The sequence below is a fragment of the Oryctolagus cuniculus genome, chromosome 1 (assembly GCF_964237555.1).
Source record: "Oryctolagus cuniculus chromosome 1, mOryCun1.1, whole genome shotgun sequence".
In the NCBI taxonomy this organism is placed as follows: Eukaryota; Metazoa; Chordata; class Mammalia; order Lagomorpha; family Leporidae; genus Oryctolagus; species Oryctolagus cuniculus.
This window is the reverse complement of record NC_091432.1, coordinates 14693526-14719153: the sequence shown is the minus strand read 5'-3', so window position 1 is coordinate 14719153 and position 25628 is coordinate 14693526. Positions and strand designations below refer to the sequence as shown.

The following is a 25628-nucleotide window of genomic DNA, read 5'->3' as shown; positions in this document are numbered from 1 at the left end:
GCACTTTGCAGGTGAGGCGATTGTGACTCAGTGGTTACAGGACTCGCCCAGCTGCCGAGGGGGCAGAACTGAGACTTGACTCAGACTGGGACCTTCTGCTTCCTTTTGTGCTTCTAGCTAGGGCTGTGCAGTGGGCGTGGGGGACCCTGTTGAGGCTTAAGCATGTGGGGAGGAAGCGGGGGGGCTCTGAGTTCACATCCCAGGAGCAGGGCCAGGAAGGTGGAGCCTAGTCTGAGAGCTCCTGCCCTTTGGGTCCAGCGGCCACCCTCGCCAGAGTCCTCCACCCCACTCCTGCACTCACTCCCCCAGGGACACAGATGCACACACTCACAAATGCTCACACGTATGTTCACACACATACACATGTATGCTGACACACACATGAGCTTACATGCTCACATCCATGCTTTCACAATGCCCACAGTCACACACATGCTCATTCTCAGCCACGCATGCCCATACACTCACACATACTCCTCACACGTATGTTCAAGCATACACTCATGCTCACACACAGTCTCACAACATGCTCATACATGTGTTCACACACTCACAAAACACACAGAGCCCAGCTGCTTAACGGAGCAGGAACGGTAGCTGCCTTACTCACAGAGGCTTTATTTTTCTAGAAAAATTATCCCCTAGAAAAACTCTATACAATGCTCAAAGTAAATAACCATCAGCCACCTTGAAAAGAAAAATATCCCCAAGGGAGTTGATCAGAAATCCTCCCACCCAGCGGGCCAGCTGGTCCCCAAGTCCCTCGGGGTGGCCTGACTCTGTCCTGTCCTTCATAGCTCCAGAAAGAACCTCCAACTCCAGACCTCCTCTCATTCTACAGATGGAAAATATCATGCTCAGGGTCAGCCCAAGGCCCCCCAGCACCAGTGGCCGAGCAAGAACTCTTCCCAGGGCTTCCCATTCGCTGGTCTTTCCCCTGGACGCTCACTGTGAGTTCTGTAACCAAGGCTGTGCCATGGCGGACAAGCTGGGGCCGCTGGGCTGTGACAACCTCGGGCTGCCCCTGGAGGCCACCTGGCAGCAGAGGTTCCAGCACCTGCAGCCTAAAGAAGCAGGTGGCACACCTCCTTCTGCAGATCTCCTCGCAGGGGCCAAGGGTCACCAAGGCCACGGCCGGGGAGAAAACCTCCTGTTGGAAGCAAAGGGGAACTTCCCCGTGCTTTCGCTTTGGGTCTGTACTGCATCGACCCACTTGGCGACCAAGATTCTGTCCTTGCAATCAGAAGTCCTGGCGGTGGTTAGATATGTTTGGATTTTTTAAGAAAAAAACAACAGCGGCTTAATAGCAGTTTGGGCAGGTGCAGTCTTTGCACCGGGGATCCTCCGAGGTGGGGGAAAGACTGGTAACAGCATCCTTGGGGCTGATGAGGGAGGGCTTGGAACTACGCGGTGGCACAAGGGGCTTCTCTCCGAGCACGGCACTCCCGGTACACCAGGAAGGGGTGGACGAACGTCAGGAGAGTGACCAGCAGCAGCGCCATGTTCACCTGCGGGAGAGAGGAGGGCGTGAGGCCAGGTCCAGGAATGCTGAGTGACACCCACCACCTGTGAAGAGACCTGAGCCCTACCCCAGAATAGTCTATCTCCCCCCTCCACCACCACCAGCACCGCCACCAGGCGCTACGGTCCCCTGGAGGAAGGACTTTGGGTCATTTTCATACTGCCCTGTGGAGTCAGTTGGAGGAGGAATAGTATGACCATTTTACAGATGAAGAAACAGAGGCCCCCAGAGAACATTCAGTGGCCTGTTCAAGGTCACATGGGAAGCCAGCGGAGGCACTGGCTGGAATGCACATCTGAATATTAGGTTCGGTCACTGATAGAACTAATTTTCCCCCAGTTTTTAAATTTATTCCTCCTTATTCTCCCTATGTCAGGTTTGAATTCCTCTTTTAGACTTTGATGATGGGTTTTTTAAAGATGTTTATTTATTTATTTCTCCTTTTTTTTAAAGATTTATTTGCAGAGTTACAGAGACAGAGAGAGGGAAAGCTCTTCCACCAACTGGTTCATTTCCCAAATGGGAACAACAGCTAGGGCTGGAGCTAGGTCAGTCCAAAGCCAAGAGCCTGGTATTTCATCTGGGTCTCCCACATTGGGTGCAGGGGCCCAAACACTTGAGCCATCTTCTGCTGCTTTTCCAGGTACATTAGCAGGGAGCTGGATCAGAAGTGGAGCGACCAGTACCTGAATGGGCACTCATATGGGATGCTGAACTCCCAGGCAGCGGCTTAAACCACTGGGCCAATGGGTTGGCCCCTACTTTTTTTTTTTTTCATCTACTTGAAAGCCACAGAGACAGAGAAATCTTTTATCCATCAGTTCACTTCCTAAATGCCCATGACCCAGAGCTAGGTCAGACTAAAGCCAGGAGTCAGGAATTCCATCTGGGCCTCCCACATGGGTGGCAGGGGTCCAAGCACTGAGGTCATCATCTGCTGCCTCCCACGAATGCATTAGCAGGAAGCTGAGTCAGAAGTGGAATGGCTGGGACTAGAACTGCTGCTCTGATAGGGGAATTGGGCAGGCCAACCAGCGGCTTAACCCACTGCGCCACAACACTAGTCCCTTAGTGATAGGTTTCAAATGCGGCCAAGAGAGCTGGGCAGTAGCAGAACGCTGCAGTCAGACTTGACAGACTTCTGCTCACAGCTGTGTGTATCTGAATCCCTAAGTCATACAACCTCTTGGAGCCGCTGGAGAGTGGTGTGCACCTGCTGGTGCCACGTCAGCATCCCTTCAGGTGTAGGGACCTGGAGGCAACAGCAAAGAGCACCTGCCACCTGGGCAGCGGTGGACACCAGCACCTGCTGCAGCCCGAGGAGAAAGCCCAGGCTTGGCTTGTGTTCCGGCAGGCAGGACTTTGCAGTCTTGAGTTTTCGCTTGCAATGTTGCTGGTATCATGCATCTTACTCCAGGACACATCTGTTCACACACACACACACACACACACACACAGAGCTATGTTCCCCCCAGATTTCTGAACAGTGCAGGCTGCACCATGTGAACCCAGTGACTTCGAGTATCCCCAGCACACAAGCCGGGGTGCTCCCACTGACCCCAGTTTGAGAGGCAAGATCAGGGGTGTGCCTTGTGCAGCTCTTGCTGCAGGCACCACACCCAGGCCTCCTGAGCTGGCTTTGGGGTGCCCCCTGCTGGGGCATTGCTGTGTTACCCAGCCTGGTGTCCTTGCTGGTCCAAAGCCAGCATCCCCTGCTGGGGACAGGCAGGCCAGGACCTATCCTCTCCCTCCCCACAGTACTCACGTAGAACGGGTCATTCTGGAGGGGGCCTTTGATGAGGGTGAAGAGGGGGAACTGCAGCAGGGACACAACGGCCGACAAGGCCATCACCAGCCCAAACAGCTTCCCAAAGTGCTCCGAAGGGAAACTGGAAGAGAGAGAAACTGGGTTCCAGCGAGCTTTGGGGACTCTTGCTCCAAGACCACCCTTCACCCATCCACACCTGCACTGCCCTGCCCCCCACACCTGTGCTCAGGCATCAAACCACAGAATTCAGAGAAGGGACTGTGGTGGGCCCTGGGAAAACAGCAGGGCCCCAGATGCAGGCTGTGCCAGGGGAGGAGTCAGTGACAGGACAGACACAGAAGCAGCCCATTACATGCCAGATGCATGCCTGATCAAAGGTAGCAAGAAGAGAGTGCCGGGAGCACCACAAAGGGAGGATGTTTTCTTGCCGACTCCTCCGTGGATGATTGGAGCAGAAGTGGGCATTGTGGGGTGAATAGAAGTTCACCAGGCAGGTAACAGAGACACAGGGCACAGTTGAAGCAATGGCTCAAGAACATGAGTGTTTCAACCTTTCCATCAGGCTGCCCCTGTCCATCCATTGCGCCCTCCACACCTGCGCCCAAACCCGGTCATCCTCACCTGACCACCTCCTGGCCCACCCTCCCCTCACCACTTCTTTACCTCTGCATTGCTTCCCAGAGCCCCGTGTGCCCCACCCCTTCCCCGAGGGGCACACCCCACCTGCAGCCCACTTACGCAATGGTGAGGAAGGCTGCATTGCCCCCGTACAGGAAGGAGCGACTGATCACTTGCAGGACGAAGGTGACGTATTGAAGGGGGAGGAAGGGGACCGAGGCGCAGAGGGCAAAGCCCAGGCACAGCAGGGACGTCAGCGCCAGCGAGGGCACGGCCGAGAAGAGGGCCACCGATGCGTCAGAGAAACCTGGTCCGAAAGGGAGCAAGAGAGGCTGCCTGTGGGAGAACCCAGCAGACGGCAACGAAGCATCGAGAAAAACCGGGGGAGGAGGGGAAGGGAGGAGCCACCCCACCCTCCTGGGATCCTCTTTCTCCCAGGTGTCCCCACGCCAGCCCATCAATCATGTCTATAATTCACCTCCTGAACACCATTCAGATGGGACCATTTCTCTCTTCCTCACCGACTCTTCCTGGTTTTATGCCCTTAACACACTCAGATGATTACAATGCCTGGAAATAATCCCAACAGCCAGCAGCAGGGAATGCGGCGTGAGCTGCACTGCAGCCATGCAGTAGAGAGCCAGGGAGCAGTTAAAAGGAAGGAAGAGAGCCCAGCATTGCGGTGCATTAAGCTTCCGCCTGCAACAGGGATGCTGCTTTGAGTCCTGGCTACGCTGCTTCTGATCCAGCTTCCTGGGAAAGCAGCGGAGGATGGCCCATGTACATGGGCCACTGCCACCCATGTGGGAGGCCAGAATAGAGTCCCAGTCTCCAGGTTTTGCGCTGGCCCAGCCCAGCCCAGCTCTGGCCTTTGTAGCTATCTGGGGAATGAACCAGCGGATGGAAGTGCTCTCTTTCTGTCTCTCTGCCTTTTAAATAAATCTTAAAAAAGAACCAGGACTGGTCCCCACGAGGGAGCAGGCTCAGGATACAGCCACACACATCAGTGTGTACAGTATGCTGCTTTTTATCTAAGAAAGAGGGAAATACAGGGCCAGTGCTGTAGCATAGTAGGTTAAGCCTCCACCTGCGTCATAAGGGTGCCAATTTGTGTCCCGGCTGCTTCCCTATTGATCCAGCTCTCTGCTATGGCCTGGGAAGGCAGTAGAAGATGGCCTAAGTGCTTGGGCCCCTGCACCTGCGTGTGAGACTTGGAAGAAGCTCTTGGCTCCTGATAGGCCCAGCTCCAGCCATTGTGGCCATTTGGGGAGTGAACCAGAGGATGGAAGATCACACTCAGCATCTCACCCTCTCTCTGTAACTCTGCCCCTCAAATAAATAAACTAATCTTTAAAAAAAGAAGTGGGAGGGAATAAATATATATGAGTACACTTCAAAAAGTTCACCGAAAGTGGAATTAAAAGGTAAGTTTAATTTCGGTGCAAAAAAAAATTGAAATCCATGCATGCAAAAGATCTTCAAGGTTCCCAAAAAGGCATATTACAGAAGAAACTATGCACGGATTTCAAAATTTTTTTGCACCAAAATAAGCATTTTTTTAATGTTTAATTTTTTAAAAAATGCTTATTTACTTGACATATGTGAGAGTTTTTAAAACTTCATTATTTATTTATTTGAGAAATGGAGAGAGAGTCTGTTCCCATCCACTGGTTCACTGCACAGATACCCACAATGGCCAGGATGTGGGGACTGAAGCCAGGAGCCAGGAACTCAATTCAAGTCTTCATCAATGGCAGGAATCCAACTATTTGAACCACCACCTGAACTTGTATATAATGTTTGTATTTAAAAAAAAATGCTGGGGGCCGGCGCCGCGGCTCACTAGGCTAATCCTCCGCCTTGCGGCGCCGGCACACCGGGTTCTAGTCCCGGTTGGGGCGCCGGATTCTGTCCCGGTTGCCCCTCTTCCAGGCCAGCTCTCTGCTGTGGCCAGGGAGTGCAGTGGAGGATGGCCCAGGTGCTTGGGCCCTGCACCCCATGGGAGACCAGGAAAAGTACCTGGCTCCTGGCTCCTGCCATCGGATCAGCGCGGTGCACTGGCCGCAGCGCGCTGGCCGCGGCGGCCATTGGAGGGTGAACCAACGGCAAAGGAAGACCTTTCTCTCTGTCTCTCTCTCTCACTGTCCACTCTGCCTGTCAAAAAAAAAAAAAAAGCTGGGGCAGGGGCCAGCATTGTGGAGTAGCAGGTAAAGCTGCCATCTGTGGTGCCAGCATCCCATGTTGGGGCTGGTTTGTGCCTTGGCTGCTCCACTTCCAATCCGGCTCCCTGCCAATGGCCTGGGAAAGCAGTGTAAGATGGCTCAAGTGCTTGGGCCCCTGCACCCACATGGGAGAGCCAGATGAAGCTCCTGGCACAGCCCTGGCCATTGCAGCCATTTGGGGAGTGAACCAGCAGAAGGAAGATCTCTCTCTCTCTCTCTCTCTCTCTCTCTCTGTAACTCTGCCTTTCAAATAAAACAAACAAATATTAAAAAAAAAAAAGCGGAAGAAGAAGCATAACATAATGGATTAAAACCTGTCAGGTATATTTAAAACGAGATTTAAAAAAGAAACCATTGGGGCCAGCACTGTGGTGTAGAGGGTAAAGCCGCCGCCTGCAGTGCCAGCATCCCATATGGGCGCCGGTTCAAGTCCCAGCTGTTTCACTTCCAATCCAGCTCTCTGCCATGGCCTGGGAAAGCAGTAGAAAATTCTCTAAGTCCTTGGGCCCCTGCACCCACATGGCAGACCCGGAGGAGGCTCCTGGCTCCTGGCTTCAGATTGGCGCAGCTCCAGCCATTGTGGCCATCTGGGGAGTGAACCAGCGGATGGAAGATCTCTCTCTCTCTCTCTCTCTCTCTCTCTCTCTCTCTCTCTCTGCCTCTCCTTCTTTCATGATAGCCATCTCTGGAGGTCTCCAGGCACTAACTCTGACACTGGTGAACAGAGAGGGGAATCAAGCATTGATTCCAGAATAACAAAACAGTAAGGTAATGTTCTCTCTGGAGGAAGTCAGGCTATTAAAAGCAGAAGGAAAGACAGAAATAGAAACTCATCCTTTCACAACCTTAATAAAATAATGAGTCTAGGCATTGATCACCAATGACTGCTAAAATCATTAGGCCCACGGTTGATGGGAAATTTTGTAACAGATGGATCCAACTGACAATGTCTGAACCAGGTGATCAATCTTAACATCATCACAACAGAGACAACAGATATCAGGGGCTAGCTGATGGGAGGCCAGAGGAAGCCCAAGGCTCCATCTCTGAATTATCTTTGCCAAAAAGAATTAAACCGAGGCTTCTCCAAGCCTCGAATCTGCCTGTTTACAGGAAATTCCTAATCTAAGGGACACTTCTAAGTGACACCAAGAGGATGCCAAATGCAAACTGGGAAATTCAAAGTGGGGAGTGGGGGGAACAGCACACCATTATACATCTTAACAGATACAAGAGGCACATGATCCAAATATCAAACCAACTGTGGAAAGATATGCTGGAGATGACAGGGAAATTTGAACAGAGGTTGTATATTAGGCAAGAAAATAATTTTTTTAAGTGTGATCATGGTGTTACGGTGATGGACAGGCCGAAGAGACACAGGTGACAGGACAGGACGTCTAAGATTTGCCTTGAAATACTCCAGCAGGTGTCAGAGAAGCCGGGCAGCCAGGGAGCATAGGGGTGGAACCAGCCAGGGGAAATGTTACTACTTGTTAACGTGCATCTGACGTTGTGTCTTGCTGTTCCTATCTAGTATTTAAATGCTGCTTGACTCCCCTTCCCTGCCGCCAACTGCACAGTCAGGGCACTCGGCAGCCCTGTTCTTCCAGTCCTGTCCAAGGATCAGGTCTAGAAGCTTTGGCAGAGTGAGCAGCTGACCCCTGCTTCCCTCTCTCCCCAGCATCTGCCCTACAACTGCCCCACATGCTGTATGCCCGGGGCCTGCCTGAGTCACTGGTTAGGATTCCTCAGATGCCTCAGTGTCCCTCCCTCCCTGACCACCTGGATCCCACGATGCTCCTTAGCCTCTCTCCTGCACCCACCCCTCCATCTCCTCACCTCTTTTTTTTTTTTTTTTTTTTTTTTTTTTTGACAGACAGAGTTAGACAGTGAGAGAGAGAGAGACAGAGAGAAATGTCTTCCTTCCATTGGTTCACTCCCCAAATGGCCGCTATGGCCAGCGCTGCACCAATCCGAAGCCAGGAGCCAGGTGCTTCCTCCTGGTCTCCCATGCGGGTGCAGGGCCCAAACACCTGGGCCATCCTCCACTGCCTTCCCAGGCCACAGCAGAGAGCCGGACTGGAAGAGGAGCAACCAGGACTAGAACCTGGCGCCCATATGGGATGCTGGTGCCGCAGGCAGAGGATTAACCAAGTGAGCCACGGTGCCGGCCCCATCTCCTCACCTGCTACTCACCCTTCAGGTCTTAGCTTAGACACCACTTCCTCCAGGAAGCCATCACTGACAGCCCCGCCATCCTCTCCCAGAACAGCTATTGGGTCCGTCTTTGTGTAGGTGTCGAGACTCTTCCCGACTTACAATGGGGTTACATCCCAATCAACTTGGTGCAACTTGAAAGCATCCCAAGCCAAAAATGCATTTAACCCACCTGACCAACTGCCTCCTAACTTAGCCCAGGCTACCTTCAGCATGCTCAGAACACTTAGCCTACAAGTCGAGCAAAAGCATCGCACACAAAGCCTACCCAATTATGAAAGAATTGTATATCTCATGTTATTTATTGAATGCTGTACTGAAAACGCACAACAAAACAATTGCATGAGTACACTTCCAAACCAGCATAAAGTTGAAAAGTTGTGAAGGGCCGGCGCCGTGGCTCAATAGGCTAATCCTCCACCTTGCGGCGCCGGCACACCGGGTTCTAGTCCCGGTCGGGGCACCGGATTCTGTCCCGGTTGCCCCTCTTCCAGGCCAGCTCTCTGCTATGGCCAGGGAGTGCAGTGGAGGATGGCCCAGGTGCTTGGGCCCTGCACCCCATGGGAGACCAGGAAAAGCACCTGGCTCCTGGCTCCTGCCATCGGATCAGCGCGGTGCGCCGGCTGCAGCGGCGGCCATTGGAGGGTGAACCAACGGCAAAGGAAGACCTTTCTCTCTCTGTCTCTCTCTCTCACTGTCCACTCTGCCTGTCAAAAAAAAAAAAAAAAAAAAAACCCAAACTCTTAAAAAAAAAAAAAAAAAAAAGTTGTGAAGTCAAACTATCATAAATCGGATTCTAACTGCAGGATTGCCTCCTTTCTCTGCTCCCTAAGGTAATATCTGTCTTGTCCATTGATGAATCCCTGATGTCTGGCACCACAGCTGACACACAACTGTCACTCAGTGACTAATGTCTGAATGAGTGAGTGCAAGTACAATGGGCTGAACAGAAGAGAAGGTGGGCATGGAGATGAGCACAGATCTCTCCCCTCCTGGTCCCTTAACTCCCTCCCCCCAGGTCTCACCTGTCTTTCTCATGTCCCTCTGGTACTTCTGTTTCAGCCGGTCCATGAGCAGGCCATTCCAGGGGGCACACAGCACTCCGAAGAACTGAGTGATGGCGAAGGCATTTGTGTAGGTGCTGACTGCAGAGGTAAGAGAGGGGTTGGGTGACGAACACATCCAGGCCTGCCTTGCAAGGGAAGACTCTCCCACCTTCCCGTGCCCAGCCTGGCTCTCCTCCCCAGACCCTCTGACCTTGCTCTGCACCACACAGCCCTACAGAGCTTCGTATGCATCCCCCATGTCCCTGGGACGTGCAGATGAACTGTTGCCTCCCAGCCCCGCCACGTACTGAGCACCATGTTGCCCTGGGCCAGGTTGGTCAGCAGGGAGTTGAGAGTGCCAATGAAGAGGTAATGCCAGAGCTGTATCACAGACAGCCACACCAGATGCCAGGCGAAGCGCCAAGAGAGAGCGTAGCTCCAGAAGGAGCCAGGTCCCTGCTGCTGCCCCGGTCCTGAGGTCTCTGTTGGGGACGGAGGATCCAAGCATGGATTATAAGAAGAGAGGAGGGTTAGGAAGAGCCAGAGTGTAGGGCACTTACAGGGTCAGAGCCCACCTTCCACCCTTGTCCCAGCTCATCCTGCAGGCTCCTGGAGCTGCCTGCAGCTCATCCATCCCCTGCTCCTGCTTTGTCATCCCAGCCCTACCACCTTGAGTGACCCATGCTCCTGGCCTATTGAAATCGGATCTGCCTCTAACAGCCACTTTCCTGATCCTTCTCAGCCCCAAGGGTGAAAGGAAAGACAAGCCAAGGACAGCAACGGTTCCACCGGGTTCCAAATCCCTTCTCTCCCTTTTGGGGCCTGAATCCTGCATTTCCTTGAGAGGCCTTCCCCTGCCCTATTCTTCATGACCACACGGGACTGTGAATTCAGCGTCCCGTTGACCAGTTCACTCATTCCCCCTGAAGAAAGGGACCGGCCTGAACGGTAGATTGGGCAGCCCAGAGCACTCCCTGGTTCGACTTGCCCAGCAAATTCAGTTTTCCTCTTGGCTTTGTGAGTTTCTCAGAATCCTATTCGACTTTCATTTTTTAAAATACACTTGATTGTGTATATTTAAGGTATACAACATGATGTCATGGGATGCATATAGATAGTAAAGTGGTTACTATAGTGAAGCAAATTAACATATCTATCATCTCACATAGCTACCCATTTTCTTCTGGCAACATTAGCTAAAATCCACTCATTTAGCAAAAATCCCAAATACAGTGTAATTCCATCAACGGCAGGCGCCACGTCGGACATAAGACAGCCAGACGCATTCATCCCACACACCTGCCATGTGCATCCTTTGTCCTGCGTCTCCCCATTTCTCCCCTGTCTCCACCCTCTCTTCTTACTCCTACTGTAGCCAGCAGTGGTTTGTGATGTTCACAACCAAAGACCCACAACAGAGACAGAGAGGAGAGGAAGGAGGCAGTGCTGGAGATGGGGCAGTGAGATAGAGCAGACCCAGAGGACTGCAGAAATGGGGACAAAAAAACAGACTTCGTGCATCACCATCACAGGAAAGGGTAGGACCCTGGGGTGGGGGAAGAGAAAGCAAACAATGGAAGACAGACTTCAGGAGGTGGGAAAGACAGACGGAAAAGAGACAGAAGTCCTGCCCTTCCTGCGCCCTGTAGATAGTGAAAGATGCCGGAGGTCCATTCTCTGCCTGACTTCTGCCGATCCCGAGTGCCTGCACGGTTCTCTCGGTGAGGAGCAGGTGCAGTCACAAGGCAGGGCCAGGCCACCCGCAGGGCTCACCGTCCTTGGAGGAAAGGAACTCCTTTGACTGCAGCTCCTTGTTCTCTTGCTCAGTTCTTCTTTTCCGTTGCTGCGGTGCCATTCCCAGCACACAGGCCAGGGACTGTGAGCTGAACCCAGGGTGCAGACTGGAGGGAACAGGGTGGGGATCCCTATTTCACTGCATAGTGGAACCACACTCTCACAACCCTGCTCAGGTCACAGACAGAGCAGGCAAATCAGAATGTCTAAGGCTGAAAGTCAGGCTCCCATTTTAGAAAATCATCATCATCATCATCATCATGTCTAGAGCCAGCACTGTGGCATGGTGGGTAAAGCTGCCACCTGCAATGCCAACATCCCTTACAGGTACTGGTTCGAGTCCTGGCTGCTCCACTTCCAATCTAGCTCCCTGTTAATGCACCAGGGAAAGCTGCAGAGTCCACGTGCTTGGGCCCCTGCAGCCATGTGGGAGATCTGGATGAAGCTCCTGGCTCCTAGCTTCCTCCTGGCCCAGCCCTGGCTGTTGCAGTTATTTGGGAGTGAACCAGTGGATAGAAAATCTCTCTCTCTCTCTCTCTCTCTCTCTCTCTCTCTCTCTCTCTCTCTTCTCTCTCTCTCTCTCTCTCTCCTTTTCTTTCTGTAACTCTGCCTTACAAATAAAAAAATCTTTTTAAAAAAGGAAAAATTAAAAAGGCTGTTAAGTTACAGTTATACGCAGTAAAATTTGGGGACCACTGGAAGCAGGGCAGAGGTGGGCAGGTCTGAGCTCAGATCCCAGCTCTGCCTCTTCCTAGTTGCAGAAACACTGCCGAGATGGAAACTCCTGAGCCTCACTCTCCCTGTTTGGGAAGCACAGGACCACTGTGAGGATGCAATCAGAGCACCATGGGCCTGGTACGTAGTCGGCGAGCGGCCAGTGAATGCTCTCCAGTCCCCTGTAACTGGCTGCGAGCACAGTTACCTCACTTCACCTATCAAAACGGGCTTCTGCACCTCTGATTCTTTCTCCCCATCCCCTAACTCTGAGCTGGCCTTGTGCCCTGCTGTAGCCAAGAGAATGCAGCAGACGTGATGTGCCACTGCCAAGCCTAAACCTCAAGAAACCCTGTGCACTTTCCACTTTCTTTCTCTCGGAAACCTAAAACCACAATGTGAACAAGTGCAAGCCAGCCACGGGAGGAGGGCAGCCATGCGGCGGACACAGCCAGGTCACTCCAAACCCCATGTGTATGAGGCCGTCCTAGACCTGCTAATCCACCAGATGATCGGGGGACTAGCCAGTGGAACTAGCCAGCTCCCCACAGACTTGCAAAAAAAACAATAAATGCTGGGACCGGTGCAGCATCCACTGTGGTGCAGTGGATTAAGCCATTGTCTCATTATACCAGCATTCCGTATGGGCACCGATTCAAGTCCTGGCTGCTCCACTTCTGATCCAACTCCCTGCTAGTGGCCTGCAGAAAGTAGCCCGAGTACTTGGATCCCTGTCACCCATGTGAGAGACCCAGAGGAAGCTCCTGGCTCTTTTTTTTTTTTTTTTTTTTTGACAGGCAGAGTGGACAGTGAGAGAGAGAGACAGAGAGAAAGGTCTTCCTTTGCCGTTGGTTCACCCTCCAATGGCCACCGAGGCCGGTGCATTGCGCCAATCCGAAGGCAGGAGCCAGGTGCTTATCCTGGTCTCCCATGGGGTGCAGGGCCCAACTACTTGGGCCATCCCAGAGAGCTGGCCTGGAAGCGGGGCAACCGGGACAGAACCCAGTGCCCCGTCCAAGACTAGAACCTGGTGTGCCGGCGCCGCAAGGCGGAGGATTAGCCTACTGAGCCTTGGCGCCGGCTGCTCCTGGCTCTTGACTTCAGCCTGTCCCAGCCCCAGGGCCCCAGCTGTTGCAGCCATCTGGGGAGTGACCAGCAGATGGAAGATTGATCTCTCTCTCTCTCTCTCTCCCTCTCTCTGTCTCTCTCTCTCCCTCTCTCTCTCTGTAACTCTGACTTTAAATAAATAAATCTTTTTTAAAATTAGCTAAGTGATACGCCCCTGGTTCCAGTCCCCCTCTCCCATCTGCCCACCCCCTGCTCCTACCCCGGGATGATGAGGTTGTGGCCCACAGTCACCAGATCGCAGTCCTTACCCATAGCTGTAGTTGGGTGGCAGAGGGTAGGGGATGTGCCCCCAGGGCATCAGGAGAAAAGTGCGTCCCACATGCCAGATGCTGCAGACAGAGAGGAAGATGAAGGAGGCCCTGAGGCTGATGCCCTGTTCATGAAGAAGCTACGGGAGAAGGAAGGAAAAGTTGATGTAACATCTGTGTCCAAAACAGCAGCATTATTCACAACAGCCAAAACTCACATCTGTCAACGGATGAATGGATAAACAAGATGTGGTATGTACATACAGCGGAATATTATTCAATTCTAAAATAGCAAAGAGGGGCCAGCACTGTGGTGCAGCAGGTTAAGCCACTGCCTGCAACACCGGTATCCCATGTGAGCACCAGTTCGAGACCTGGTTGCTTCACTTTGGATCCAGCTCCCTGCCTGGGAAAGCAGCAGAGGATGGCCCAAGTGTTTGGACCCCTGCACCCATATGGGAGACCTGGAAGAACTCCTGGCTCCTGGCTTCCGCCTGACCCAGCCCCGGCCATTGCAGTCACTTGGGGAGTGAATCAGTAGATGAAAGATTCTCTCTATCTTTCTCTCTCCCTTCTTCTCTCTGTAATTCCTCCTTTCAAATAAAATAAATCTTTTTTTAAAAAAAAAAAAAACCTCTCTCTCTCTCTCTCTTCTCATTGTGCCTTTCAAATAAATAAATAAATCTTTTAAAAAAATAGGAAAGAAATGGGAGGAGTTTTGGCTTAACAGTTAAGACACCAGTTAAGATACAATGTCTGGGGCCAGCGCTGCAGCATAGCAGGTAAAGTTGCCTCCTGCAGTGCTGGCATCCCATTTGGGTACTGGTTCGAGTCCTGGCTGCTCCATTTCCAATCCAGCTCTCTGCTAAGGCCTGGGAAAGCAGCAGAGGATGGCCCAAGTCCTTGGGCCCCTGCACCCATGTGGGAGACCTGGAAGAAGCTCCTGGCTCCTGGCTTCAGATTGGCACAGCTCCAGCCATCGCGGCCAATTGGGGAGTGAATCAGGGATGGAAGACCTCTCTCTCTGCCTCTCCTCTCTCTGTGTAACCCTGACTTCCAAATAAATAAATAAATAAATAAATCTTTAAAAAAAAAAAAGAAGATACAATGTCCCACATCACAGTGCCTAGGTTCATACCGGGCTCCAGCTTCTCATTCCAGCTTCCTTCTAATACAGACCCTGGAAGGCAGCAGGGATGACTCAATTACTTAGGTTCCTGCCACTCATGTGGATTAAGTTTTTGGCTTCCGGTTTCAGAACAGGCCTAGCTTTGGCTGTTGTAGGTATTTGGGGAGAAAACCAGAGAGTAGGAGTGCTCTCTCTCTCTCTCTCTTTCTGCGTGCGTGTGTGTGTGTGTGTGTGTTTCTGCCTCTTGAATACATACGATTTTTGAGAAGGTCAATATCATGTTTTAAGAAACAAAAGAAGGCATTTCTGACACATCATACAACATGGATGAACCATGAGAGAACATGGTGCTAAGTGAAAGACTCTAATCAGAAAAGGATACATTCTGTCCACCTCCACTTACATGAGACACCTGCAGCAGTCCGATTCACAGAGCTGCAGAGTGGAAGGGAAGCTGGGGAGCAGGACAGGGAGCTGGTGGCAGTGTAGAGCTGGGTTTTACGGCATGAGAGATGCTGGGTGCAGAACAGCAGGAAAGCGCTGAACGCCACTGAACTACATGCTTACAAATGGTTACCATGGTGAAGTGTGCATTGCGTGCATATGATCACACACACACAACCAGCCCAAGAGGCAAGGGCTGAAACCCCAGCTTCCAAGAAGGAACCTTAGCAAGGCTCCTGGGGAGCACCCTAGAAGCTGACGGAGGACACTGGGACACACACCCCTCCCCAGGGCCCAGCCTGCATCCAGGAGTCACCCTGCCATCCATCCCCACAGCCCAGAGGCCTCCTCAGAGCTCTGGGCCAGTGCTTCCCCACCCCGACTCCGAATGCAATAAGGCCCTTGCGTGCTCACAAAATTTGACACCCAAACGCGGCTCACAAAGCTGCCCAGTCATCCTCCCTTTCATTCTCCTTGATGCGACAAACATCAAAGTTCCTCAACTCCCAGCTTGAGAACCACTGATGGAGCCCAACCTCCCAGCACGACAGAGGACAGCACTGAGGTTCACAGGGGTGCAAGGGAGTGCTCAAGGTCAGAGCAAGCAGCAGCAAGGTCAGATTAACCCCAGAATGCCAGCTCCCGAGAGAAGAAAGGGAGGCACACCCAGGAGGAGAAAGAACCCAGAGAGCGGCTCCTATGCCAGGAGTAGAGGCTCACGTGCCCAAGGGCTCAGCCTCTGGATGGCCCTGCAGGCCAAGGCCATGTTTGAGAAGTGACTGCCAGGGGTGCTTTTCTCTGTGGCCATGGCCCATGGGCAGTGCCACGTGCCTCTGACCTAACACAAAGCCCAGAGGGAAGGCCCAGGCCCACAGCCTGAGACCCGCATCCCCTTCTTCCTTTCATTCAGCCATTGTTAGCACCTGCCTTATGCCCTCTAGCTTGTTGCCTCTTTGTCAAAGCACGGCTGCCATAACTCCAGGTATCACATCCTCTCACTGCAACCTTAGAAGAAGGTAATGAGAGACCAAGGGGCGGGCACTGTGGTGCAGCATGTGGAGTCGCCACTTGGGACACCTGCACCCCAGACTGGAGTGCACGGGATCCAGTCCCACCTCCACTTCCAATCCAGCTTCCTGTTAATGCACACCCTGAGAGGCAGGAGGTGGTGGCTCCAGTACTTGCATCCCTGCCATCGATGTGGGAAACCCAGATGGGGTTCCTGGTTCCCAGCTTCTTCTAGCTTTGACCTGGTCCAGCTCTGGCTGTTACAGGCAACTGGGGAGTAGACAAGCAGATGGCTTTCTCTCTCTCTCATTCTGCCTTTCAAATAAATAACAAATTGTAAAACTTTTTAAAGATAAGGTTAAGGTTTTTTTTTTCTTTTTTTTTTTTCTTTTTTTTTTTTTTTTTTTGGACAGGCAGAGTTAGACAGAGAGAGAGACAGAGAGAAAGGTCTTCCTTCCCTTGGTTCACCCCCCCCCCAAATGGCCACTACGGCCGGTGCGCTGCGCTGATCCAAAGCCAGGAGCCAGGTGCTTCCTCCTGGTCTCCCATGCAGGTGCAGGGCCCAAGCACCTGGGCCATCCTCCACTGCACTCCCTGGCCATAGCAGACAGCTGGCCTGGAAGAGGGGCAACCGGGACAGAATCCGGCGCCCCAACCGGGACAAGAACCTGGGGTGCTGGCGCCGCAGGCGGAGGATTAGCCAAATGAGCCACGGCGACAGCCAAGATCTCTCTCTTTTTTTTTTTTTTAAAGATTTACTTATTTGGGGCCAGCGCTGTGGCATAGCAGGTAAAGCAGTGCCTGCACCCCATATGGGCGCAGGTTCGAGATCCGGCTGCTCCACTTCCGATCCAGCTCTCCGCTATGGCCTGGGAAAGCAGTAAAAGATGGCCCAAATCTCTGGGCCTCTGCACCAGCGTGGGAGACCTGGAAGAAAAATCCTGGCTCCTGGCTTCGGATCGGCACAGTACCGGCTGTTGCAGCTAACTGGGGAGTGAACCAGCAGATGGAAGACCTCTCTCTCTCTGCCTCTCCTTCTCTCTCTGTGTAAGTCTGACTTTCAAATAAATAAATAAATCTTTTTAAAAAAATTTACTTATTTGAAAGGCAAAGTTACAAAGAGAGAGAGAGACAGAGAGAGATCTTCCATCCGCTGGTTCACTCTCCAAATCGCTGCAATGGTCAGAGCTGGGCCAGGCCGAAGTCAGGAGCCTGGAACTTCATCCGAGTCTCTCATGTGGATGCACTTGGACCATCTTCTGTTGCTTTCCCAGGTGCATTAGCAGGGAGCTGGATTGGAAGTGAAGCAGCCAAGACTCAAACCGGCACCCATATGGGATGCCAGCATCACAGGCAGTGGTTTAACCTGCTATTGCACAATGCCAGCCCCATAAATAAACTTTTTTTATAAAAGAAGGAAAGCCAAGGAGGCAGATTTTCTTTTTAGTTGGCTCTCATCTTCCATTAGCAAGGAGATGTTCCCTAACATCCTCCTCTTACACCCCCTTTATCTCATGGACAAGGACTAGACCACTGGCCCACCTCTAGCCATCACTGACAATAGAGGAAGGAAGCGTCATGGTTGGCTGATATGGATCAGGCTTCATCCCCTGTCCTGGCAGATCACTGCCCAGATAAAACTGTCAACAATGAACAAGGCAGAACGGTTGTTGGTGGACCCCAAAACCACTGGCAACAGTTCATCACCCTGTCGCTCAACAGCAGCTTTAGGAGATGCTGGACAAGACTCCATGTGTGCTGCCGGGCCTCCAACCCCCAGCCACCCATTGCAAAGGGTGCCCAACACTGGCCCAAGCACTGTGACCGTGCCTTCTCTTGGCCTCTGCCCAACACGCTAAGTGAAGTAAGAAGAAGAGGCTCTTGGTGATCACACACTCAGAGTCTAGAACCAAACAGTTCCATGGTCACCACTTGCAGAAGCTTAAGCAAGCATCTAAAAAGAAAGACAGAAAGACAGAAAGACAGGAAGGAAGGAAGGAAGGAAGGAAGGAAGGAAGGAAGGAAGGAAGGAAGGAAGGAAGAAAAGAAAAGAAAAGAAAAGAAAAGAAAAGAAAAGAAAAAGAAAAAGAAAAAGAAGAGAAGAGAAGAGAAGAGAAGAGAAGAGAAGAGAAGAGAAGAGAAGAGAAAAGAAAATATTTGAGAGACACAGAGCTCTCATCTGCTGACTCATTCTCCAAATTAATGGCTCCCAGCAGGGGTCAAAGCCACAGGCCAGGAACTCAATCCAGGTCTTACACCACATGGATGGCAGGAACCCAATCACTTGAGCCATCACCTGCTGCCTCCCAGGGTCTACACTGGCAGGAGTGGACCCAGGCACTCTGACATGGGATGTGGCATCTTCACCTCCTTGAGACTCAAATGCTTCATCTATAAGATGGAGATAAAATAGCACCCACCTCCAGATGGATGGAGAGAAACCACTCATGGTTCACAGGACAAGTGTCACTCATATGTAAGTGCTCGGTAAACCTCGGCCCTTGCTCCTTACCTTGATGATAAGGAAGACTGCCGAGGAAGAGTCAAATGCGCCATTGTAGAGGGTGATGATGGTCGAACGATGTTTGCCAAATAGGTTCCCGATCTGGGGAAGACATGACCAGCCTGAGTCACTTAATTATTCGCAACACAAACATTTCCTGAGCACCCCGCCTGTGCCAGGTGCTCATCATACCCAAAACTCACCCTCTCCCCAAAGAGCTCCCACCCCAGCTAGGGCCAAACCTATTGCAGGCAGCCAAATGTAGAAAGGTACCCCTTCCTCCCTCCTCTGTCTCAACCTGCGGCCAAATGACTGGGTTTAGGGCAGGCTCGCACCTGCAGGTTGGTGATGAGAAACAGGATTCCCCCAACGGTGAGCATGGGCATGGCCAGGAAGAGTAGCACAGCCGAATCTGGAATGAACAAGGCCAGAGGGCGGGTGGTGACTTAGTGCAATGCAAACATGGAGCCCCAGACGGTCCTCCGGGAAGCCCTAGCTCCCTCCCGTTCCAAATTCCCAGCAGCACTGGGGTCAGGGCCCCAACCCTGGCAGCATCCCTATAGGATCTTGGGTTAACTGGCCAAGGCTCCCCCAGATATCTCTGTGGAGGTCTCATGAGCCACTGTCTTCCCCATCAAAGCAGTCCCTACCCTGTGACAGCACTCAAAGTGAAGTCACTGCCTCCTTCCCTCACCAGACCACAAGCAGCCCCTTCCATTCATACTCAACACTGTGGGGGAAGAGAGTCCTAGCCTCAGCCCCTAAACCCACTCCCTAGCTCACTGACCAACCTTGAACTGGTTTCTAAATGAACCTGTGCCTCAACAACTTCATCTGTTAAATGGAAACAACGGTCCTGCCCTCCCTGCCTCCTGGAAGTGCTATGAGGTCTGAGTGAGAAAATGGCAATGGTCTATTCTTTTTTTTTTTTTTTAATTTTTTTTATTATTTTATTTATTTTTTTTTTTTGACAGGCAGAGTGGACAGTGAGAGAGAGAGACAGGTGAGAAAGGTCTTCCTTTGCCGTTGGTTCACCCTCCAATGGCCGCCGCGGCCGGCGCGCTGCGGCCGGCGCACCGCGCTGATCCGATGGCAGGAGCCAGGAGCCAGGTGCTTTTCCTGGTCTCCCATGGGGTGCAGGGCCCAAGCACCTGGGCCATCCTCCACTGCACTCCCTGGCCACAGCAGAGGGCTGGCCTGGAAGAGGGGCAACCGGGACAGAATCCAGCGCCCCGACCGGGACTAGAACCCGGTGTGCCGGCGCCGCTAGGCGGAGGATTAGCCTAGTGAGCCGCGGCGCCGGCTGGTCTATTCTTTTATTAATTAAACTTGGATCCTTCCCTCAGGCAAGGTGCTGTGCTTGGCACTGAAAATGCAGGAAGAGAAAAGCACACCTCTTGCCCTTGAAAAGACTGACATGCAAACAACTGTTACAACAAGTCTGGGAAGTGGTGGATGATGGCCAAAAGCTCATAGGGTGCCAGAGGCCTTGATTAAGAGTTGTTCCCAAACCACAGATTTCTATCACCATCCTGTTGGTCATAACCCATGCCTGTCCTGATATTCATTAAAATGGGGTTTAAGGGGACTCATTTTATCCAAAATAAACCTTTAAAATTATTTTTATTTGTTTTTATTTTACTTCAAAGGCAGAGACGGGCAGAGAGAAATCTTTCATCTGCTCATTCACTCACTCCCCAATGCCCACTGGGCCAGGACAAGGCTAGGAGCCCATAACTTAATCTGGGTCTCCCACGTGCATGGCAGGGACTCAAGTACCTGAGCCATCAGCTGCTGCCCTGCAGGTACATTAGCAGGAAGTGAGATCAGAAGTGGAGGAGCGGACTGGAGGTGGGAGTGGGCATTATGGCACAGCACATCTCACATCAGCGTGCCTAGGATCAAGTCCTGCCTCTGTTTCTGATCCAGCTCCCTGCTAATGCACCTGGGAAAGCAGCAGAAGATGGCCCAATTGCCTGGGCCCTCGCCACCCACAAGGAAGACCTGGATGGAGTTCCTGGCTCCTGGTTTTGATCTTGCCCAGACCTGGCTGTTGTCCTCATGTGGGAACTGAACCAGTGAATGAAGATCTCTCCTCCCCCAGGGTGTGCTACCTTTCAAATTAATTCATCTTAAAAACGTTGTAGCTGGATACAGTTGCCTTTGGCACTGAAGTCATGTTAGCCTCACATCAAGACTTTATTTCATGAAATCAGACGACAGAAAGAATAATAGAAAAGCAATAACCTTTCCCTCGGCGGTTTAATGATTATTAATGTTGTAGGTGTATGTCCCTGATATCCTCTTAGGTAATTATTGTGTTACACCTTCAGAGGCCCTGTGAAGAACTAATTTTAGAGTTTTCACACTATTTACCATTCAGCGTCTGCCTTTACACACTTTATGCACATCTTTTCTAAAGAACTAAGGGCTCATGGCGATTCTTTTCACAGTGGAGTCATTGTGGGCTCCCAGCCTCTTCCTAATCAAAAAGCCCTATTTTATGGAGGAAGCGGGGGGGATTTCTGCCTAAACGATTCATAAATGAGTCAAACATTACCCAGCTTCCAGCTCCACATTCAGTCTTGGAAATTATTCACAGGCTAGATTACAGGAAGCCTGTTTGCTGGGCAGAGAGTAATTGGCTGCAGGTGCCACGTTATCTCTATTTGGCCTAACACCCTTACCCTCCGTGTTGGCCGAGCACGAGTAGAGTTGACCTCATGCCACCATCTGGCTTCCACACAGACACTACACACACCTGAGTTATATACCAGATCTTCACTTCCTAACCCAAATGCAGAGCCATGCGAAATGGCACTGGAGGCCAGCACCACGGCTCACTAGGCTAATCCTCCACCTGCAGCGCCGGCACACCGGGTTCTAGTCCCGGTCGGGGCGCCGGATTCTGTCCCGGTTGCCCCTCTTCCAGGCCAGCTCTCTGCTATAGCCCAGGAAGGCAGTGGAGGATGGCCCAAGTGCTTGGGCCCTGCACCCGCATGGGAAACCAGGAGAAGCACCTGGCTCCTGGCTTCGGATCAGCGCGGTGCACCAGCCGCGGTGGCCATTGGAGGGTGAACCAATGGCAAAAGGAAGACCTTTCCCTCTTTCTCTCTCTCTCACTGTCCACTCTGCCTGTCAGAAAGAAAGAAAGAAAGAAAGAAAGAAAGAAAGAAAGAAAGAAAGAAAGAAAGAAAGAAAGAAAGAGAAAGAGAAAGGAAAAGAAAAGAGAAAAAGAAAGAAAGAAAGAAAGAGAGAGAGAGAGAGAGAGAGAGAACGGACACTGGAGAGCCACATTGGGAGGCATCTTGTGGCCCCATAACCAAGGCACCAGCATAGCCAGGGTCAGTAACTTTCTCTGTGGCCTTGGGCAAGGGGCTCCTCTCCAGCCTCAGTTTTCTCCTCTGCTTAATGGGAGAGCAGGACAAAACAGATGAGAATTTCCAGACTTTTGTGGGCCAGTAAAATCTGAAAAGCAAGCTTTTTGAGTTCAACAAGGCTGTTGACTTTTTCCCCCACTAAGTCAGGTTGTGTGTTTTCCAAAACCATCATTAATATGATCATTTCATTAAAAGGATAGAGAACACTGGGACACACAAGAAGGACGTAGTACTTTGAATGAATTCTCCTCTCGAAGCAGCCTCTCTCCACTGTCTTTCCTTTTCACATTTTCTCCATAACTAAGCTGTTTTCCTAGACCAGCAACAACTCAATATCCCTTCAAGATTCTTTAAGCTGTGGACCTCAGAGTAACCATGAGGTCCATATGTCCTGCCTGCTACCTCCTGCACCTGCTTCACTAGACATCTCTAGAACCATGTCCCTCTCACACACTTGGCAACACTCACCTGTAGAGGTGAAGGCTATGGTGAGGGTGGCACTTGTGTAGAAAAATCTGAAATACAGAATAGGGCATGGAGAATATTGTCAAGAAAAGAGAAACCTGGGGCTGGTGTTGTGATGTAACAGGTAAAGCCGCCACCTGCAGTGCTAGCATCCCCATATGGGCACTGGGGCTCCACTTCCAATCCAGCTCCCTGTTAATGCACCTGGGTGTTCATGCACCTGGGAAAGCAGCAGAGGACGGCTCAAGTGCTTGGGCCCCTGCACTCACAGGGGAGACCCAGGAGAGAAGCTCCTGGCATTGGTCTGGCCCATCCCTACCCATTGAGGCCATTTGGAGAGTGAACCAGCAGATGGAAGCTCTCTCTCTCTGTTTCTCTATCTGCCTCTGTAATTCTGCCTTTCAAATAAAATAAAAGAAATCTAAGAGAAAGAAAAGGAAGGGAGGGAGGGAGGGAGGGATGGAGGGAGGGAGGGAGGGAATGGCTGGACTGATCTAGACTCCAAGCTTAAAGTTCTAGAGCGCTACAGTTTCAAGACCACCATCCCGAGGTTACAGGAATCCCTTGGCAGCTGACGGGGGAGTAGGAGGATCTTCTAAGGCAGAGGGTAAGAGAGGCAGGACCCTGAGAACCCTGCTGGAGAAAGGCAGGAAGAAGAGCATCCAGGGAGCCAAAGACCAGAAGGACCGAGACAGTCAGTCAGTTTGCACCTAAAGGGACTTGCTCTACTCCCCAGCTATTTCCTGGTCCAGGTCCAGCTGCGCCCCCCCGCCCCGCCCCCAGCTTCCCTCTGCCAGTTGATCTCACACCCGCCTCCCTGGGATCTATCAGCCCCCAGCAGGCCACTGCTTATCACCAAACCCCACCACAGAGACCAGGATGCAGGAGCACACGAGTTCTTGGCCTCCCCCACTCCTTTGCATGGGAAGCCCTATTCTCACCCCCTGTAGCACAAGGGGGGCCTGAAACTCCACCACTGGAGGTACCCACAACATTCTGTGATGACTGAGTGATGAGGGTGACTAGGAGGAGGAGAAGCCTCGGGTGTGAGGCTTCATAGGGAGATGAGGAAAGGATCCAGGGAGAAGGCAGAGAGCAGTTGCTAATTTCGCAACTCAGGCCTTTGGGCAGCCCTCATGGAAAGTCAGCCCGGGCTCCTGTGCAATTAGATACAGAAGACAGCTGCAGTGCTGTGGAGTAGGGGAAGGAGGCGAGGAGAGGGAAGCAGGGCTGTGGGAACGGGGCGGCCCCACGCCCTGCCAGCTCTGCTCCTCACAGCTGTGTCTGCCAGCTGCTGGCTCGGGGCCAAGCAGGGCTGCCCAGCTGCCTAACCTTGGTCTCCCTCCCAGCCTGACCAATGCCTCTTGCCCACACCACTAGACGCGCGGGGCCCCGGGGGGACTCACATGGCTAGGAGGCGGGCCACAGTGGTCTTGAATCGGTCAAAGATGTAGCCGGTGGGGAACGTCATGAAGTTGTTCATGAACGACGCCAGGGTGAAGATGAGCGAGAACCTCTCATCCTGGGCTTTGCAATCTAGAAGGGGGAAGGGGAGGCTCAGAAGCCCAGGGCAGACTGGCCACACTGCCCCATCCTCCCAGCCCTCCAGCCCGGTGACACCTGCCCTAGGATCCCCTCCATCCGACTTGGACAGCTTGCCTGGAGATGTGACTGTCCCTAAATCCTCTCCCGGGCACCCCCCTAGACCAGGGTGCAGGAAGGGGTGGCAGGAGGCACAGGGGTGGAGCCAGAACTCAGCTTCCGGGGAGAAGGCATCACCCTCCTTACCAGTGGTGTTGCCCAGTGTTCCAGACGGCGGCTCACACAGCTCCTCAAAGTAGTGCTCTGTTTTGAAGACGAACACCAGGGAAGTCCAGCCGAAGAGCACGCCGGCAAAGCCCAGGCACTCCAGTAGCCCTGTCAGCAGGGTGGCCACGTGAAGGGGCAGGGCCTGGCCCACCATGGCCCCAGGCACTGAGCCTCAAAGCCCACGTTGTCCTCCCTGGCTGACCACAGCAGCTTCAAGTCCTGGCGTCTGAGCCCTTGGAAAATTCCTTTGGCGAGCCTTTCCTTTCCTGGAGTTCTCTGGTTCTGTCTGCGGCTTGGGCACAAAACAGAGCCTGTGAAATAAACAGAGGCTGCCTGAAACAGGAGGCTGCCGGAGGGAAAGTTCAGGTGGAAAACTGTTCTCTGTGGCAGGAAGGAGCAAGATGCCCACCCGTGTTAGGAGGGCAGCACCCTCAGGACAAAGATGACCTTAATGACTTATGCAGAGTTCTGCCAGCAACAGGTGAGGGAGCAGGCCCGGCGCTGAGCTCCGATTCTGAGCTCTGTCCACTGAAATACCATCGGCCCCTCTGAGTGAGGCCAGGGGACTAGGGGGCTGTGTCTGCGCCCACCCAAATTCTCATAACAGCCGGGCAAAATTGGAGTTTCCTTATCTGCAGTTGGTTGACAATGAGACCAAAGTTCCAGGGAATATCAGGAAACTTGTCCAAGGTCACACGCTAGTTACTCACCACCACGCAGGCTGTGCTAGCGCCAGAAACAGCCCAGCACCCAAGGACCCGGGCCTAGGACTCCATCCACCAACTCCCCCCCCCCCCCCAAGAAAGTGCCCAAGGCCATTCCCGCCCCGCGCAGCGCTCCGCTACCCGCGGCCGCCCCCCGCCGCGCGCTGCCTGCCCTCCGGGCCCGGGTCTGCCCAGTCTCAGCGCCCCCACGCCCACTCCTCGCAGGGCGCCGCTGCCCGCCGACCGGCCCTGCCGCGCTCCTACCAGCCCGCTCCACGCCGCAGCTCTCCGCGCTCTTCCCGCGCGCGTCGTAGTTCAGATTCGCGCTTCTCACCGCCCCGCCCGGTGCCCTGCTCGCCTCCGCCCGCGCCCGCCTGCCCGGAAGGGGCTGGGACAGGCCTCTGGTTCTCCACCACTTCCTTCCCCTTCGCCCGCGCTCTCACTAGCCCTTTTGGACGTATTCTTCTCCCTCTGCAACCCTCTTCCGTCCCTGCAGTGTCTCTGCTTCCCGGCTCCCCGGCCGCTCCCGCCCTGAGCCGAGTTAGTTTAAGGCTTGTTCCAGACACAGGTGCGCCGGCCCCGCAGAGGTAAGGCACACACCGCGTTCTGCGAGCTTTACCTGAACATGGATCTCCCCATGTTGCCCACCTACTCAACCCTCTCTCTGTCTCTCCCAGAGCCGCCGGAAAATCCCGCGGAGGAACCAAGAACCCAGAACCGAAAGGCTTTTTGGAAACCATTCCCTGCAGGGGGCCTTGCCTTCTCACCCCCAAGGCCCCCTTTGATGACTCTGCCTCACCCCCAGCCCAGATTCTGCAAGAGCCTTCCTGCCAGACTGCATTGATTAACTATTCATTCATGGCCCCATTTTTTATTAATCAAAGACATATATAATTGCCCATCCGA

General features: G+C 52.8%; 1 protein-coding gene and 1 long non-coding RNA gene across 4 annotated transcripts; one reads left to right on the top strand and one right to left on the bottom strand.

The window, feature by feature from the left end:
• Window positions 1–576: 576 nt before the first annotated feature.
• On the bottom strand, window positions 577–25197 carry SLC43A3 (solute carrier family 43 member 3). 3 transcript variants are annotated; one of them, XM_008271349.4, is made up of 13 exons: window positions 24987–25154; window positions 23998–24329; window positions 23616–23745; window positions 22213–22259; window positions 18700–18776; window positions 18374–18466; window positions 13281–13420; window positions 11170–11297; window positions 9705–9878; window positions 9376–9495; window positions 4029–4215; window positions 3288–3411; window positions 577–1508 (listed from the first exon to the last, which is right to left on the bottom strand). In XM_008271349.4, exons 2-13 carry the CDS (start codon window positions 24170–24172, stop codon window positions 1404–1406), a joined length of 1500 nt encoding a protein of 499 aa, XP_008269571.1. In that variant the 5' UTR covers window positions 24173–24329; window positions 24987–25154; the 3' UTR covers window positions 577–1403. The 3 variants fall into 3 exon arrangements, with proteins under 3 accessions (XP_008269571.1, XP_069926375.1, XP_017202100.1); XM_070070274.1 differs by having other exon boundaries at window positions 23998–24364; window positions 24987–25088; XM_017346611.3 differs by lacking the exon at window positions 9705–9878 and having other exon boundaries at window positions 24987–25197.
• Window positions 25169–25628, top strand: LOC108177752 (uncharacterized). The gene is made up of 2 exons (XR_001794575.3): window positions 25169–25309; window positions 25400–25628. It is a non-coding gene; the product is annotated as an uncharacterized lncRNA (long non-coding RNA).